This window comes from Cervus canadensis, chromosome 18, assembly GCF_019320065.1.
Source record: "Cervus canadensis isolate Bull #8, Minnesota chromosome 18, ASM1932006v1, whole genome shotgun sequence".
Classification (NCBI taxonomy): Eukaryota; Metazoa; Chordata; class Mammalia; order Artiodactyla; family Cervidae; genus Cervus; species Cervus canadensis.
The window spans coordinates 10,557,580-10,576,499 of NC_057403.1; the positions used below are offsets into that span (position 1 = coordinate 10,557,580).

Here is an 18,920-nt window from a genome sequence, read left to right on the forward strand (position 1 = left end):
GGAGACCGAAGCACTGAAGCAGCAGAGCTCGGCAGAAGCCTGAGCGTCTGGGTTCTCATATTCCCTTGGGGTTTGGACAGCAAATCAGTCCTTCACTGGACCTGAAGCTGCCTCTGTTCACACCTTGCCTGCCCCTCTAGGTCTACAGCGTCAGCTAAAGGCCTGGAGGCTGCAAGGGACTCTTGAGGGCACATGTAGGCCTTGCGCTGGGCCCAGAGGAGATATAAGCCTGGAATTAGAGCCTCTGGGACATCCCAGTCCCGGGACGGTGGCGGGGCCTTACCCACAGACACTAGGTGTCCAAAGGTCTCCAGCATCACGTCGTGGTACTCAGTCCGCTGCATCGGGTCCAGCAGCCCCCACTCCTCCGTGCTGAAGTCCACGGCCACGTCCAGGAAGGTCACCGGATCCTGCAACGTCACACATGTGTCCCAGCAGGAAGGTCAGAGTCCTTGGTAGGTACAGAAGAGAGACTGGGAGGGACATTCCAACAGAGCTCACCGTGCTGGTGTCCCCCAGCTTTGGAGGTTTACTGGGAAACACTGCCTGGGGCCCGTAAGAGGTCCAATGAGTGTGTTGTGACGAAACCAGAGTCTGGGACCCAGGTTGGAGTTCCTTCACAAGGAATACAAGTGCCACAAACTGCCTTCTGTTTCCCCAAGACCTCCCACAGGGAACTACCCCTCGGGTTGCCTCGGGCTGGGGCGGCAGACCAGCTGCAGTATGGTCAGTCCTTACAAGATGCTGACCAGGACTCTGGGAGTAAGAGGTCATCCATTGCCCTATGTGTGGGAAGCACTCTGCCTACAAGGGGCAGAACCTGCTTGAGAAGCAAGAGGCTGGAGCACCTGAATACAGCCATGCCTGAAGCCTGCCTCAGACCACTCATTACACGAGACCACTTCTGTGCTCAAGCCAGGTGTCAGCCCTGACCAAGGCCATACACACACCATTACTGGCCACTTTCTGAGTCTCAACAGTCAGTAAGACAGGACCAGTCCTGTTTTGTCTACACCCTGGCTCTGGTTATTTTGAAGCAAATACCAGGCTTTGTTTTAGTCACAAACACCCAAGTCTGTGTTTCTAGAAAATGAAGGCTCTTTTGTTTTAACTGAGATCCAGCTGTCATCTGCATGCCAGGGCTCAAGGCTCCCTGCCTCTCACTTGGCCCTTCTTCCTCTTCTGTCCAGATTTTCTGACTCCGGGTCACTGTGCCCCATCATGGTCTCCAATGAATTATGGACACTGGATGGCAGGCCTGTTGGGGAAGTCAGGACTAGAGAAGCAAAGTGCGACACTCCCCACTCACCTCAGGCAGTGCCTTTGCGGGCCAGGTGGCCGTGTCATTCTCCTGCTGAGCCACGGGAGGGAGAGTGCCGGGGGGGCCCTGGGTGGGCAGCGCTGAGAAGAGACGTCAGCACAGGATTAGCAGGGCAAGGGCAGCCCACCTCTGGCTCTGGGATGCCTGGGGCCGGCACACACCCACAGCTCATCCCATCAGTGCCCCCTCTGACCTGTGCCCGAACCCCATGTATGTGACCACAGGGCACCGGCGTCCCTCCTGCTGGCCCCTCTCCCTGCCTCTCCAAGGACTGTTCTGGAGCCAGGCCTCCACTGAGGCAGCCGTGTCACCGCCACACCACCTCAGCAGCTGGCTTCACAACTTCTCCTCAAACACAGAGACCCACTGCTGGCCTCCGAGTCCTCTTTCCCTCCCTTTCTCTCTCCCTTCCTCCACCCTCCCCATGGAGGGTGGGACTTCCTCTGGCTGCCAGGACCAGACTCATTCCCTCAAACACATCTTGATGCAAATTTTACCAAGTTTCTTCCACCTTAGAAAACAGCTCTGCCCAGCTTTGTGATGCTTTGATGTGACTGTCCCCATGTGTCCCCACACGGTCCTTGGGCTTCTATAATGATGATGCCCTCCCCTCCCCCCACTGCCCCCGCCACTATCAAGGGGACACACAATATGACTCAGGCTGGCCCGCCAAACTGTCGCTTCCTCCTGGCCAAAATGACTGGATCAGGGACAAACCCCGGCCCCCCACCTAGCCGATGAGAGCCAAAGAGGCAATTGCTGGAACATATAGGAAAGAGAAATCCCATGCTGGGAGCCCCTACATGAAAACAGTGTGCATTTGAGTGAAGCTACCAGAGGTATGATATAGCAGAGGACAAGCCCTGAAGACATTTGGAACCGCTGGGTCTAGCCATGCCTGAACCTGAATCACTCTGGACATTTTCAATAAATTGTATTTCTCCCTTGGACCACTCTGTGCAAGGGTTCATAGCGGCCACAGCCAAGAAGTTCAACAGATATGCTGACCAAAAATACAGGGTTCCTTGGAAAGCCTATCCCATCATCTTCTGTAATACTAATTGGTTTCGTTAACCCCCGTGGTGTGACATGGACTCACTGACTTTCATCTCATGAGCTTGACAACCGTCTTCCTGGCACCTATATTAGTTCCCTGCTGTAACAAGCTGCCACGACAGTGGCTCAAAATAACACGAATTTGCTGTGTTACAGCTATGGAGATCAGAAGTTTGACACAAACTCAAGGGGCTAAAATCAAAGTGCTCCCAGGGTTGTATTCCTTCTGGAGGCTTAGGGAGAATGTATTCCTTGCTCCTTCCAGTTCCCGGAGGCTCGCTGCTCATGACACTTCCCTTATAGCACCGCTGCTTCAGCAGTCACATCTCCTACTCTGACTGTGACCCTCCTGCCTGTCTTCATAAGGATCCTTGCAATGACCTTGGGTCCTTCCAAATAATCCAGGTTAACCTGTCCATCTCTAGATCCTTAACTTTATCACACATGTGAAGTCCCTTGTCCCTTTCGCCATGTGAGGTTCAAGGGGTTCCAATGTGGGTACCTTTGGGACCCTCAGCCTGCTGATCACAGCACCCCAGACTCGGTGCACATGAAGAGACCACTCCTGCGGCTGCCAGCCCCGCTCTCTGCCCACATCTGCTTCTCCAGGAAGCTCTGTTCTCTGGATGCCACTCTCCAGGCTCAGATTCCCTCCCTCCTCCTCAAGCATCAAAGTCAATCAGTCAATCATTCATTCACTCAAGAAGCATCTTTCGACTACCCATCATGGACATAGAAAGTGGAGGTGAGCAAACAGGTGTCCCTGTGCTCCATAGAAGTCAGCCTAATGAAGATCAAGTCTCATCAAGGCTGGATCCCCAATACATCCCAAACATGTACCATCTCCCTGGCCCACCACTACTGTCACCCACTCTACTCCATTGCTGTCAGACGCATGTTCATTTGTCTGACTCCTATCTTTCTTGCTAGGTTGGAGGCTTGTTGAGCTCATGAGTCCATGAGTCCTGTCTGTCTCAGTCATCATCTTATCCACAGCCCCCAATGAGTGTGTGATGTTAGAAGCCACGCCAGAAATACATATACATACACCTCTGTGATTGAGATGGATGCAGCAGGGATCGCAGAAGGATAAAAATGAAGCACATTATCTGCTGGCTTCCATCAGAAATGTGTGGAGGGCTCATTAAAGAACACAGTGCCAGGGTGGGAGGGAGGTTCTAGAGGGAGGGGACATATGTATATTTATGGCTGATTTACATTGTTGTACAGCAGAAACTAACATAACACTGTAAAACAATTATCTTCCAATTAAAAAAAAAGGGACACAGTGCCAGGACCACCCAAGAGTTTCAGCAGCTTTGAGGTGGGGCCTGAGACCTTCCATTTCCACAAACAGGTCCAGGGATGAGGCCGTTCTCAAAGTCCTTTGACCTTGTGGTAGTGACAGCTATGTCAGCAAGGAAACATCTAAAGCAGGGGTCCCCAATCCCTGGGTCACACACAGGTACTAGCCCAAGGCCTGTTAGGAACCAGGCCACACAGCAGGAGGTGAGTGGTGGGTAAGAGAGCAAAGCTCCATCGTCTGATCCCCGTGGTTTCCATTATAGCCCAAACTACACCGTCCATGCCTGTCTGTGGAAAAACTGTCTTTTACAACATTCCTTGGTGCCAAAAAGGTTGGGGACTGATGATCTAAAACTCTGATTCCCCAAATGGGGTTGGGGAAGAGGAGGAAGCAGATGCCCTTGGCCTAGATGGAGTGGGCACCACCCTTCTGCCACCCGTCAGGAAGCCTGGGTTCCTTTGCTCCCACCCTCAAGACACCCTCCCAGGAGCAGCCATCTTCCCACCCTTCCATGGAACTCACTTTCCTCCTCAGAAATCCAGGTCACGTCCTCCACCAGGGCCACTGCCTGCCGGCAGTCCACTGGGTGCTGTGACTCCACCCACAGCCGCAGCTTCTCGGGCAGCGCGCCCAGGAACTGCTCCAGCACCAGCAGCTCCAGCATCTGCTCCTTGGAGTGCGCCTCGGGCAGTAACCACTGGCGGCAGAGCTCCCGGAGCCGGGCCAGCGCCTCACGGGGACCAGCCACCTCCTCAAAGTGGAACCCCCGGAACCTCTGCCGAGCCGTCTCAGGATCAGCCGTAGCCTTATCCAGATGCTGAGGGGGCTCCCTGAGAACCTCTGGGCTCAGGCCCTCATCTTCAGCATACAGGGCCCGGATCTGGGCATTCCGGGGAACAGCCATCTCCTGGTTCAGGGTGAGGACTTCAACCACCTCGATCTTCATCAGGTGATTCCCAGCAGGAAAAGGATCCAATTGAGGTTCCAACTGAGCCTCAGAATACTCTGCAAGTTGAAAACAGAGCAAGACAGATGGGCAAAAAAACGCATGAAAAGTTTTGCAACGTTGTTAGCCACCAGGAAAATACAAATCAAAAACCACTGTGAAATACCACTTCCCAGTCTCTAGAATGGCTATTATCAAGGATGGGTGGTAACAGCTGTTGGTGAGGTTGTGGAAAACCTAGAACTCTTGCCCACTGGTAGTAGGAATACAGAATGCTACACTACTTAGCAAAACAGTCTGGTAGCTTCTCAACAAGTTACACATAGCTTTATATAATGATACATGGGTTTCAATCCAAAAGAATTAAAAACACATGTCAACACAAAAACTTGTACAAGAATGTTCACAGCAGCATTATTCATAATTGCCAAAAAAGGAGAACAACTTAAATGTCCGTAAAATGATAAATGAATAAACAAAATAAGATCTATCCATACATTTGTCTTTGGTAATAACAAGGAATGAAGTTTTGATACATACCACAGCATGAATGAACCTTGACAACCTTATGCTAAGTGAAAGAAACCAGACACAAAAGGCCACATATGTATCGTTCTATTTATATGAAATGTCCAAAATTAACAAATATAGAGAGACAGAGTAGATGAGTGGTTTCCAGGAGATGGGAGAGTTGAGGGGGTTGGGGGGTGACAACTTCTTTAGGATATAGAAACTGTTTTGAAATGAGATCATACTGATGGTTGCACAACCTTGTGAATATAATAAAAACCACTGAACTGTTACTTTCAAAGGGTGAACTTTATGATATATAAATTATATCTCAACACAGAATAACAAAAACAACAAAAAACCCCAAGAGACAACAAGAACCGTGTTGCTATATATGCCTGCAGCCATGAGGTGACTTGAACCTGATCCCACCTCCATGGGGGCCAAGAATGAAAATATCTGGGAAAGGCAGGGATGCTGGGTCTTGGCATAGAGTCCAGAGAGCATTTGCTAAATGGAACTCCAGGATGGCCCTGAAATGCTAAGGAACGTGCACAAAGTAACAGGAAACAAGGAAGTTCTCTACAACTCCAAGAAGAAATGCTAATTCTGAATGACTTAAAGATTTAAAAAATAAATTTAAAAAGGTAAATAACACAAATTATGATTTACTTTCAATTAGACTTGTTTTATAAAGACAGAAATGGCATGGCTGATATCAAGAGCAAACCTGCACTTTCATCCTTGCTATTGTAAGTATAAGTGGTTAAGCACAGCTCTACTTGGAGAGGAATTTATAGCATGAACTCAAAACCTAACAATGGATGCCTAGGAACTTTACCCGACTAATCTGCTTATATCAGGAAGCCATCCAGAGATGAAGACATAACTTCTGTGATACCCAGAGAATGAACACACAGACAAAGGCCAGCCAAAATGAAAGTTAAAGTGAAGTCACTCAGTCGTGTCCGACTCTTTGGGACCCCATGGACTGTAGCCTGCCAGGCTCCTCAATCCACAGATTTTCCAGGCAAGAATACTGGAGTGGGTTGTCATTTCCTTCTCCAGGGGATCTTCCAGGCCCAGTAATCAAAACTTGGTCTCTGGCAAGAGCCACCAGGCTCAGTGGTAAAGAGTCCAAGTCCACCTGCCAATGCAGGAGGCATGGGTTCCATCCCTGATCCGGGAAGATCCCACAGGCTGTGGAGCAACTAAGCCTCTGTATCACAAATAATTAGCCTGTGCTCTAGAGCCGAGGAACCACAACTACTGAGCCCACGTCCTAGAGCCCCAGCTCTGCAATGAGAAGCCCGAGCACCGCAACAGAGAGTAGACCCCACTCTCCGCCCCTAGAGAAAGGCCAGCGCAGCAACAGCAAAATAAAAGTATATATATATAAAAAAAAGCTGGCTGAGGGGCCCGGTGGACAAAGCATTTATCTCAATCAGACTCAACAGCGCAGCCATCCCAGCTGAGTCAGTAGGCAGAGGGGCCCCAGCAGGGAGGCTCCTGTTCCAGCCCGGAGACAGATTCTGGCCGAATGGAGCCCACGCTGAGCCTCTGATCCACCTCAGAACAGCTGTACCAGCGCCTATCCCACTTGCTATACCTCAGCACGGCCCAGGGTTCCCAAGATCCCCACTAGGGAACTGATCTGAGTACACAAAGAGTTCACATGGACGCCTAGGAACTTTACCATACTAATCTACTTATGAGCAGGGAGCCAGCCAGAGATGAAGACATGACTTCTGTGATACCCAGAGAATGAATATACAGATAAAGGAAAGCCAGTATAAGAGAACAGAACTCTGAACTACAACTTCTGTGGCAATAAGCCCAGCTCTCAGGACTTGGTTGATAACTTCCAGTTTTTCTTTCTGACCCCCAAGCCAATAATCTCCAAACAGAATCTTCTCTTTTTTTTTCACCATGATCTCCCCCTCCCAATCTGCTTTACTCTCAGCTCAGTTAGTAAAGAATCTGCCAGCAATGCAGGAGACCCCGGTTCAATTCCTGGGTCAGGAATATCCCCTGAAGAAGGGACAGGCTACCCACTCCAGTATTCTTGGGCTTCCCTTGTGGCTCAGTTGGTAAAGAATCCGCCTGCAATGTAGGAGACCTGGGTTTGATCCCTGGGTTGGGAAGATTCCCCTGGACAAGGGATAGGCTACCCACTCCAGTATTCTGGCCTTGAGATTTTCATGGACTGTGTAGTCCATGGGGTCGCAAAGAGTCAGACATGACTGATCGACTTTCACTTCTCTTCACTTCAAACACAAAGGACAGTGGTTGACCTCCCCTGCTAGATTCGACTCTTGAGTAATAGCCTCTGCATGTCCTCTTTTGAGTGGGCTTTATTTCCACGACACTCATTTCCTGAGCAATGTGGTAAATGATGGAGTAAAACTGGAAGACACAGGTAGTATTGAAACACAGGTCAAGAAAGTTGTGAAAGATCCCCGTGTAAGCATTATAAAATTAGTACATTGATTTTAGGGGGACTATGACAACACTGGAATGTTCCCTGTCATATTCCTGTAAAAAGCAGAATAGGAAATTACTGTTGAAAACGAGTCCCCCCCAAAACAACTTCCCCGCCGAGTTTACGCTTAACCTCTCTTATCCAAAACTGTATCCCCTTTCTTGTCCCCTCTGACTTCAATTCCGCGCTAACTGAACATCAATCAGTGTCAGATGACCAAAACTGCTGTGATGGATAGCATCGTACTTTAATACAAACTGAAGCTGTCTGTCCAGGGCAAGATGAGCTAACAGATCCTGGAGCCACGGATCACCTGGCCAGAGACGTCTTGATAAGTCATCTCCAACTGTACGACGCTATGGAGCCTACGAGGCTCCTCTGTCCATGCGGATTCTCCAGGCAAGAATACTGGAGTGGGTTGCCAAAAAACAGGATTAAGAAATGTCAAAAAAACGATGATTAACCCCAGGCTCTCCAATCTTTCCCTTTAAAACACTCCACGTAATAAACCTTTACTTTGCTGCAAACTCCCCCGGTTGGAGTTTGGCTTTCTACGCCAAGCGCACACGAAGTCAGTTACATTACTGTGGAGTAACTGCAACTGCTTTAAAAAAAAAAAATCTGAAAGCGACTAGGAGTAGCGGCTGCTTGTTCGCCGTCTCCGTGCTTTCCCTCGCCGTCTGTGGCCACACAGCACCTGCCGCGTGTGTCGCCGCGCACTTAGCTGCGGCGGCTGCGGAGCTGGTTTTGGCAGAGCCCATGGCCACACCAGACGACTGTGTACTAAGCGCGCCCGGCCCCTCCTCCTAACAGTGAAGAGTTTAGACGCCTACGCTCCCTTCACAGCCGCCCCGCCTCCTCTCCAAGTTCTAGGAGCTTAAGGTCGCGACTTCCGGCCTGGACGGAAGTACGTCTGCTCCCGCCGCACTACAACTCCCAGGAGCCTCCAAGTCGTGGGACTTCCGGCGCCGCCATATTGAGGCTTTGGGCTCCTCTGAGGCTTTTGGCAGGATTGCGGCGCACTCGCTTCTCACATCCTCCTCTCGCGTTCCGTCTCCCGGCCTTCCTGGGTCAGTGCGGCGGAGCCTCCATACACACTTTCCCGAGCTGCAAGTCTGTCTTGTTGGGCGACGCTGGGTGTCGGGAGCGCGGCCACTTGCCTCGAGAGTAGCGAGCACCTGGATTCCCGACTTATTTTACTCCCCCGCCCCCACATTCTTTCCCTGTCTCCTTAGGGCTTTTTTTTGTCTTCCTTTCTCCGAATTTTCTGATTACACACCTCGACTCGGCAGCGGCCTCCACGGACCTCACAGGTTTTGCCCGTTGTTGGCGCGTGATCCGACGAGTGAGTCAGCTCGGGGTCAGAAGTCGCCCAGTGCCAGCTGGGGCCGCCCATCCAGACTGGCCTTGGGCGCTCCAGGATTGAAAAACAGCTCCTGGGCCACGCTGTCACTTAACGGCCGCTGCCCGGTCACGCCTTTCCTACTTTTTAAAGTGACTTTTTCCTTGATGAAAATCATGACAGACATTTGACCTTCCATTTCCAAACCCTTGCCCCAACTTTCTCTCAAATAAGGCTTTGAATTAGTTTCATGTGGATGCTTGCCTGCCTCAGTTCATACCTGCGTTATCTTGAGCATTTATTTAGTTCCCTTCCTCAGGATTTCTGGAGGCTTATTCCCTCCTGGATGGACATGAGTTTAAGTAAGCTCTGGGAGTTGGTGATGGACAGGGAAGCCTGGCGTGCTGTAGTCCATGGGGTCGCAGAGTCGGACCCGACTGAACTGATTCCCACCTCCCCGCCCAGTCATTCTTGACTTGAAAGTACAGTTTTTTCTTTAAATTACAGCTCTTAAGGCTTGGAATTTCTCTCTGAGGATAACAAGGTGGGGCTCCCTAGGGGCTCCGTGCTGGGCCACAAGCACCATTTTGAGTAATACTCATGCATGACACTTAAAAACCTTAATTCTCCACATTGCTTAATAGCTTTTTTTTTTTGCTTTTTTTTAATAGCTTTTTAATTTATGAAGTTTACGTTTTTTATTCCTTGGTTAATCAGAGGAATTTTTATTTAGTGCTTTCTCCCTTATAAAAAAGTTGGGTTCTTTCTATTCTACTTCATTCGCTCTAACTGCACCCCTTCTTTAATCTGGAGCATATGTTTACTTCCTCCCCATCGCTGGGAGCACCAGCTATCCTCCTTTGTTGCTGACTTAGTGTGTCTGCCCTCTCCCTGCTGGAGCAGCCCTTCAGGGGGACACTGGTTGTGCAGTTACCATAAACACCTACTGGATGCTGTGCAGTACCTGAAATGGCCGAGGTAAGTGTCACTCCAGGCACCTCAGTCCTCTGTCTCATCTCAGGAACAACTGCCCGGTCCCTCTAAAGGTAACCCTCAATGCTCTTTCGGCCCCACTTGACAGAAAATGAAAGCTCTGTGTACTAGCTAGCAAGACTGAACCTGGATCCACACCTCACTCAAGCAGGGCTGACTGACCTACCCACTTGCCTTGGGAGCTGCATAAAATGATCCCTCAGCCACAAATTCCAAGTGCTGGCTTTCAACCCACCAGCTGAAAAACCCCCAGGGGGTGGGGGTAGGATTGGGGGAATTTAGTCCCCCCATCTGCAATTCCCTATCTAGCTAGGGGGCTATTTTACAAATTCACTGAGCCTTTGGGCAAGGGGCTTAATCCTTCTGGGCCTCAGTTTCCCCACCCTAAGTGATTAGGGATCTTAAGGCAGGTACTGCGAGTCGTAAAGGCTGATGGAAGCTGTTGTTTTCTTCTCTCATGCTCTCTCCACTACCTTCAGGTAAGCTCTCTCTCAGTGCCCAGTTTTCCAGTGAAAGCTTTGCTACCAGACCACAAAAATAATAGTAACTAATTACAATGTCCTTCTACCAGCCTGTTGCGGGGCTCAGGGTCCGCTCCCCTCATCCCTGTTGCACCCTCCCTTTGTTTAGGATGCCCTCAGCTCACCCTGTCTCCTCCTTTCTCCATTTCTTACTTCTCAGCTCTGGACATCTTGCTTCATCACCTTCTAAACATGTCTACCCTCACTGGCCTGCTGAGGCTGCTAACTGGGTCTCACGCATTGGAAACTCCTAAGCCAAGCCCAGAGGAGGATGTGCCAAAGCTGTTGATGATCTTTACACAGTTGGCTTTCAAATCAGTAACAGCAGCTACCATTTCATGAAGCCCTCCAAGGACCTGCCTGGGCTTTTACAACACCACAGCCCCATTAAGCAAGTGACCAACTTTTACACAGATCCATGCTGGGAGAGGCTGAGAATCTGCAGAAGGGAGCACCTGGGAACCAAACCCTGTTCTTTTATGCCTTTTATACCAAAGAGGGCTTCACATAGCTACAATCTTTTCCTCAAATGTGCCCAAGAGTGTCTCATCCAGAAGTCACTGCACTTGCTACCTGCCTGCCAAGGTGATGTCTTTCCTAAAATCTCTGCTTCTCCTTGCCCATCCAGCTCTCAGGTCAGATGTCATCTCGGAGCTATCTTCCCACCCAGTTCTAAACCAGTATTGCCCACCCGTGCTTCCCTACTCCTGTATCTTCCCCATATATACACTCTATTGTTTCATTTTTCTTCATACCATTGATTACCACCTTTAAGTATCTGGCTCATTAATTTCTCTCTCCACCCTCTCTAGAACAGCACTGCTCAGGGGAACGTTCTTTGGTGAAGGGAATATTCCAGATCTGCACTGTCCAACATAGTAGTCGTTAGCTGCAGGTGACCGGTGAACATTTGAAAGGCCAGCACAACTAAAGAACTGAACTGGTAAGTTTGTTTTAGTAGGTTTTAGTAGGTTTAGTAGGTTTTAGTAGGTTTACATTTACTCAGCAACACAGGCTAGTAGCTTCTCTGGAATGAGTGTAAGCCCAGTGAGACAGGGGCCTTTCCACCCTGTTTATCATGGTGACCCTTCCCTGTACCAGCACTTTGCATTTTGGCAAGTGATCAAGCAGTATTTGTTGACACATCACAGCTTCTAAGTGCTTTGGTGAACAGTGCACCAAGACATTTGGGCCTTTCAGCCTTATGCTTGCCCATATTTCAAATTTCAGGAAATCTCATTGGCACTGAAATTGCGTCCCATCTGTAAGTTATGGGAAGACAGCTGCTGCTGCAAAGTTCCCATCTTTTACTTGGGAGCCTAAGCAGGTCATGGGGTAACAGGACCTTGGTTTAAACCCCCACCTGCTTCTTCCCAGATGAGCCAGGTCAGGGACTTGCGTTCATGCTCCCCCAGCATGAATGGGTCTGTGGAGTTTCTCTGGGGCTGCTGGCTGGAATAATTACAGGACTTAAGAACGGGACTTCATGCACTTCTAGCCTTTTAACCCCTCAAAAGAAGTCAGTGTTTTTACATACTTAAGTCTTACATGGCCCTCTAACATAACCTTCTCCAAATAGAGCCTGCTCATTCCTTACCAATTTATTCTTAGGTTCCATTTCAAAAAAGTATCAATAACAAAATCTTTCCTCTATGTTAAAGTGGTTATTCCTGCTTTAAGCCACAGGTATTAAGTTTCTGTATTTTATACTCTGTTGTAGCTGCTCAACTCTTATAACTATTTTAGAGGATAAGTTGTTTTTTTTTTGAACACATTATCTAAAAATAGGTAAAAACAGGTGCTCATTATTACAAGCTACAGATATTTTCTCCTTTTCAGTATTTTTCTCATTTTGTGCTTTAGTGAGAACAATGCTATGTATAGGTTGCAGAAAGAACCTGTTAACAAAGCACCTAGTGTTCTGTCATTGAGTAGCTCATGTTCTATGGAAACCTATCTTTTAATAGGAAGCTAGACAATATTCACTGCCTGGGTTAATACAGAGATGCAACTAATTATCTACTTTGTTCTAAGGAAAAGTTGGTTTTAACATTTCTCTTGGGCCAACTTTATACTTTTCCAGAAATCCTTCCATCTTACTGTTTGTTCATTCCTGTACTTAACAAATACTTACTGAGCCCCTATGCTATGTCAGGAGCTGGTGACACAGCAGGAAGGTGACAGTCTTCCATTTTATGAGCATAGTTACTGGCAGGACCTCTCAAAGTGGAAGGTCACCCTCTCACCCAATTTCCTTCTCTGGAGACAATCACATCCTATAGTTTCTATATTCTCCCAGTGGTAACAATTGCTATATTAATACCTGGTGTATGTTTGCCTGTATATTTTTAATGGAGAAAAAAAAGACATTGGTATCCTGTATGTCTGTACATCTTTATATACGTTAAGGCGGGCTTCCCCTGGTGGCTCAGATGGTGAATCTGCCTGCAATGCAGGAGACCCAGGTTTGATCCCTGGGTTGGCAAGATCCCCTGTTGAAAGGAATGGCTACCCACTCCAGTATTCTTGACTGGAGAATTCCATGGACAGAGGAGCCTGGCAGGCTATATATAGTCCATGGGTTGCAGAGTCGGACAGGACTGAGTGACTAACACTTTCACTTCACATGTTCACGTTAAGGTATCTATGTTAAAAGGTATATGCTTTTAGGAAACACAAATATCTCTTGGTGATTGTTTCATATCAGTACATAAAGCTGGCTTATTCTTCATTTTTTGGCCATACCAGATGGCAAGGGGATCTTAGTTCCCCAACCAGGGACTGAACCCACACCCCTTGCAGTGGAAGAGCTGAGTCTTAACCACTGGACCACCAGGGAAGTCCCAAGCAGGCTTATTCTTTTGACAGTTGTTTAAAACACTATAATGGGAACATGTGTTGCTGAATATCTGCATAGTTTCTTTTCTCTGTATAGGTTTTTAACTTGCTATTTATTTACTCTTATCTATCCAGAAAATGGGCTCTTTTCTTCTTCATTTCTGACTTACTACTGTTTTTATCTTATGTTTCCTCAGAACTCTTAGAAGTTTTTTTCTCCTCAAAAAAAGTTTGAGTCCAATGCTTAGTTCATTTACTTTCCTTCTTTTTCAGTTAATAGTTAAAGCACTTCAGGTCTTGAAATTACTCCAGAGACTGTACCTGGACGCTAGGGAAGGTGGTCCTCAGATAATAGGATTAAGGTTACATGGGTCCTAGAGAGCAAATGGATGGTAACAGAGAACATGAAGTATTCTTGAATAAAGACTGCACAGTATGTGACCACACCCTGATAGGCTGGATTCCTGCCAAAACATGTTTGATAGCCATTCAAGGTTATAGACTTTTGACCTTATCCCCAGGAATGTGACCATTTCAAAGTTCTTTGTAGCACTATTTTAAAATTTCTTTTATCATCCCTTACCTACGCTCCCCTGGGAGCCTGGCCTAGTCTTCAGACTCTCCTCTTTGAAGATTTCCTCATCTCTTTAATTTTTCCTCATCTCTTTAATTTTTCCAACTGTTTATTCACTCAACAGTTTCCTAAGCTGTAACGTCAGTCATTTCCTAGCCACTGGGGACATGCAAAGGAAACTGAAATAAGGATGCCTGGCTCACTCATGCTACTTAACATTTGTTCTAGATGTTCAGATAGATAATAGAACCCAAATTGGAGAAACAGAACCTGTTTTACTATATATTCATACAGTTGACCCTTCACATCTGTCTGTACTTCACAATTTCATTGTATTTTTTTAAAGTAACATGAAGTGCTTCACGAGTGGCCTGTTATCCTTGTACAGGGGCCATGCTAATCCTCTCTGTTCCAATTTTAGTATGCATGCTGCCGAAGCAAGCACTGTACTGCACCATTTTATATAAGGGACTTGAGCATCTACAGATTTTGGTATCTGTAGGGTCCTAAAACAATCCCCCATGGATATCAAGAGATGGCTGTCCTGATGTGATCAAGGTTTTAGTCTTTCTTATGACAATCTGGTGTAAAAACAGAATGAGACATTTCATTTCTATTATTCAGTGTGGGTCTCTTCAGTCTGTTTTTCTGTTGTTCTGTCAAACAAGGGGAGAGCTAAGATGAATGATCTGCCTGCACAGATTACATTGAGAATCTGCTCTCATATGAGTCCTCTGATGCTGAACACAATGAGGACTCCTACTGAAGGGCTTCTTGTCAGTGGGTTCTGTGACTCCTCATGCCTTACATTGATTACATTCTCAGACACTCTCCAATATCTACTTCTATAATATTGAAAACAGAGCTGTTTATGAAACCTCTCCACAGCAACCATTTCCCCGTGATTTCAGAGTTCTCAGATACAATGATTTGATGTAAGAACTTTTCCAAACAGAATACAACTGGAATTTTTTGTCCAGTATGAATTCTCTCAAATCAGGCTATAAGCATTTCCTGCTATGTTTCCTGGGATTTCTTCTGTTTGAGTTCTCATATTGAAAAACATGATGAAAAGGACTTCCTCCATTTGAGGTTTTTCCATGTGAGTCTCCTCTGTGAGCTGAGCTAAAACCAGGCTTTCTCACACTAAACGTATTTATTTACTCTTGTTCCTGAAAGAATTATCCTTTGTATAAAACAAATGACTTCCTACATCCCCCACATGTTGGTTTTATAGCCCATGTGAGTCCTCTCAGGCTACACAAAAAATCTTGAGAAGAATGTCCTTCTATTCCTCCCAACAATACAATCTTCTTGTACTAGCCTTTTTTCCCTACTAATGTCTATACTAATTTGAGTTGCCACATTCATATTTGCAGGGCTCTTCTGCTTAAATTCTTGACAAATCAAAAAAAATTTAACTGTCCTGCAGGCTTTCCTACAATCATGACCTTCAAAATAGTGTCTTTATTCCATTGCATTGTCCCTAATGTTTGAATCTATATAGATTATGTCTCAAGATATTCCACCCAAGCCACACATATGGTAGGTAATACTTTCTTGAAAGAACATTGAGTGAGAAGGCTTAAGATGTGAGTGCGATCAAATATTTCTCCACACTCCTTATCTTCACAGCATCTTTTCAAATTAGTGCCTTTTTGAAGATTAATTCCATGTCTTAAGCATTTACCCAGGTTCCTTTCTACTTCAGCCACTGCCTGTGCTGCCATTTTTGCTGTCATGGAGAGCTAAGACACCTGCAAACTGGGCTGCATTAGTGAGACCTAGCTTTCATTCAGTTCCAGTTCTCTGCCTTGAGGAGAGGCACAGCTACAGTAGTGCTGGGAGAAAGGGACCACTGAAGGAGATGGTTCTCGTAACAGTAAGCAGGCCATTCCAAACACCTGACTCCCATGTTTTTATGTACTGCCTGGACCTCAGACAGGGGCATGCCACTGGCTTCACAGACCTTTACTTGGGTGTTTGTAAGTCACCTCCTATTCATACTTCATTAATAGAACCAGTCAGGACATGGTACAGTTGCAAAAACATGGTGCATTTAGGTGGAAGCTATTAGGTAGTTCTTTGTACGATTCATCCGTCTGCTTAAAATTGTTTCAACATAAAAAAAGCCAAAAAAAAAAAAAGTCAAAGAGAACCTATTTCCACCCTTCAGAAGTCTTGGCCTTTACCAGACTTCCATGTCACTGACCGATGCCAAAAACCCCATAGTAGTAATACCTCTGTTTTCAGTTCAGTCACTCAGTTGTGTCCAACTCTTTGCGACCCCATGGAATGCAGCACGCCAAACTTCCCTGTCCATCACCAATTCCTGGAGCTCACTCAAACTCATGTCCATTGAGTCGGTGATGCCATCCAACCATCTCATCTCTGTTACTATATTTTAAAAATGAGATACTGATACATTTAAAAAGTGTGTATGAAAAATGCATATAAATACATACATTACAAAGAAGAGTCACAAGAAATCCCTTCAAGCCTTCACCTGTGAGCAGTTCTTTGCAGCTTCCTTTCCTGTGCCCTCCTGATCAGTTACTCAACTGGCCCCATTGGATCCACCTCGAATGGAGATGAGCCACCTTCTCCCAGCCCTGCTGCTACTCTCTTGGGGCAGATGTTAACTGCCTCTTCCCCATGTGCTACTACTGCAGCCCCCTGCCTGCTCGCATCTGGGTCCTTCTGTCCTCAGAGTGAGCTGTAAAAAGCAAAGCACACACCTACTCAAGGAAGGTCAAACCCCCCTGACAGTGGAGGCCCCAAACTTAACTTGCCTATCAGTACACCTCGGTTACTTCCTTCCAGAAGTTACTTTCCACTATTCTCAGGGTAACCCCAAGTAGCGTTTCTGCACCTGGAAACTAAGCTCTTCGCCTCGATTCTTGCCCATCTGCTGACTTTCTGTTCTTCAGGCATTGGCTTAAAATCTTGGCCCTGCAGTGTCCCCTGACCCCACCTCTAGACTAATTCCCTGTTGCTCCCTGCTTTACACCATGTTCTTTTTCTTCTTCGTCCATACCACTAGTTAACTGGTGTTTACTTGGTTACATCTGTGTAGCATGTTGGTAGAAGGTGTTCATCTGTTAGACGGAGGAGTCTACAATCACAGGGATTACATTAGGTCTTTGGCCTACTACCAAGTACATACTTTCTCTTTTTTATATTGCATAGGACACAAGGGGCCTTCCACAAATATTTCTGAGGTCAAGGGGAGACAGTGGAGGAAGAACATCACATAAAGGATTCTTTGTGACGCAGCATAAACATGTTAGGCACCTATCACCCCAGGCCTAGCTTGTAACACAGGATTTCTTGTTCTAGGACACCACCCCTGAATCTCCCATCCCTTGGGAAGCCAGCTTTTCTGACATGTGCAGAACCATAAGTGCCCAATGTTGTCCCCGCCCCCCGCCCCCCCATGGCAGCTAGATTCAGGAAACTGCTAGATCATCCAGAGATGCATGGCTGGAAGGTCATCACCAAAGATGCAGGCCAGGTACAGATTTCACAGCTGGACACTGAAAGTTCCAGGTAGTTCCGGAGCCACTTGCATTAAAGCACAGAGAACAAAGGGGAACACAAGAAGTTCTCCTTACAAAGCCAACACACTCTGATAGAGAAATGTCCAAAAATAACAAACACAGAAAACCACCCACCTCCCCAATGTAATTTATGAACGTTGATGCAGAAATCCTAAAAAAGTTAATAAACATCAGGACATTACAACAGGGGCACGTCTATAATTATGTCACTGTTAATTTTTCAAATGAGAAAATCATGATCCCTTTGGAGGGCTTGGGAGGGGGAAAATTGAGACTATTACTAATTTTCATTTACTAGAAAGGGTGAGATGACTGTTCCTTTATCCAGATAAAAAGTGATATGAATCAAAGCAGAATCCAGAAACTTCTCCTTTTAAGTCAGAGACCAGATACTTAAAATCGTCACATTCTCAGCCCAGTGTTTTGGAAGCAGTAGCTGTGAGGAATGTAATTACCTCCTCGCGTACCTTGAATGCAAAAGAAGTAAAATAATATTTGCCAGTAATATGACTCTGTACTGAGAAAATTAATGATAACCTAACAAAACTTAAGAATTTAGCAGCAGGATAGGTTCACCTGCAGCAACTACGCAGGACTGTAAGGAAGGAGTAACCTGAGCAGATAAGACAGCAACTGGAGGGAATGCCCAACTGCACGTGGAAAGCCTAACCAGCGCGGTGAGGGGAGTGGATCCCTCCTTGTACGCCTATGCCAGAACTCGACTGAGACCAGTTCTGATCAAATTTCTGAATGCAGTTAAATGTAATATACATTCTAACAGCATGTTCTCAATGAATCCTGACAAGCTGATGGTAGGTATTCATCTGGTTGACAACAGATAATAGGTTTTTATAATTAAAAAAAAAAAAAAAATGAGGGCTTACCATTTATCCAAGATTGTTATAAAGCTACAGTAATATGGTGTTTACTAAGATACTGACAGAGATCAAGGGACCATAAGGGGCCAAGAAGGCCTGCATGCAACAAACAGTGACTATGAGAGAGATGATAAAGATGGTGTTCCAATAATCAGAAAATGGCATTGAAAAAACTTGTGCACCACACCAATTACACAAGGAACCTAGTACATGAAACAGCTAAACAAAACCCAAAAATACCGGAATAAAGTATTTGTACAGTCTGCCCATGTATGGCATGAAACCTAGATTAGGAATAAAGACATATCTGAAAGAAAAAAAATCTGAAATCATAAAACTAATTTATGGAGACTAAATAAAGGTAGGAGATACATATTGGACTGTTATCTGCAGTGTTACTATCTATAATATATAGTAGAGTCCTCCCCACCACCACACACAAAAGACAAACCAACAGAGGAAAAAAAGGAAAAAAGAAAAACTCACAAAAGCAAAAGTACAAATAATCTGTAAACTTAGAAACCAAACTGAATATATCTTTTCCTGTCAGATCTGTAAACCTTAAAAACAGGACCAGTATCAGTCACCAGTAT

At 46.3% G+C, this 18,920-nt stretch overlaps 1 protein-coding gene and 1 pseudogene across 1 annotated transcript in view; both read right to left on the reverse strand.

Moving 5' to 3' along the window:
* LOC122420497 overlaps window positions 1–18,920 on the reverse strand; it is a 67,796-nt gene that overhangs the window by 1,436 nt on the left and 47,440 nt on the right. Inside the window, exons 14-16 of the mRNA XM_043435627.1 lie at window positions 4,206–4,688; window positions 1,310–1,401; window positions 284–410 (exon numbers count right to left, since the gene is read on the reverse strand). Coding sequence (XP_043291562.1) covers window positions 284–410; window positions 1,310–1,401; window positions 4,206–4,688 — 702 coding nt within the window. The remainder of the gene's footprint in view (window positions 1–283; window positions 411–1,309; window positions 1,402–4,205; window positions 4,689–18,920) is intronic.
* On the reverse strand, window positions 14,234–14,334 carry LOC122421805 (annotated as a pseudogene).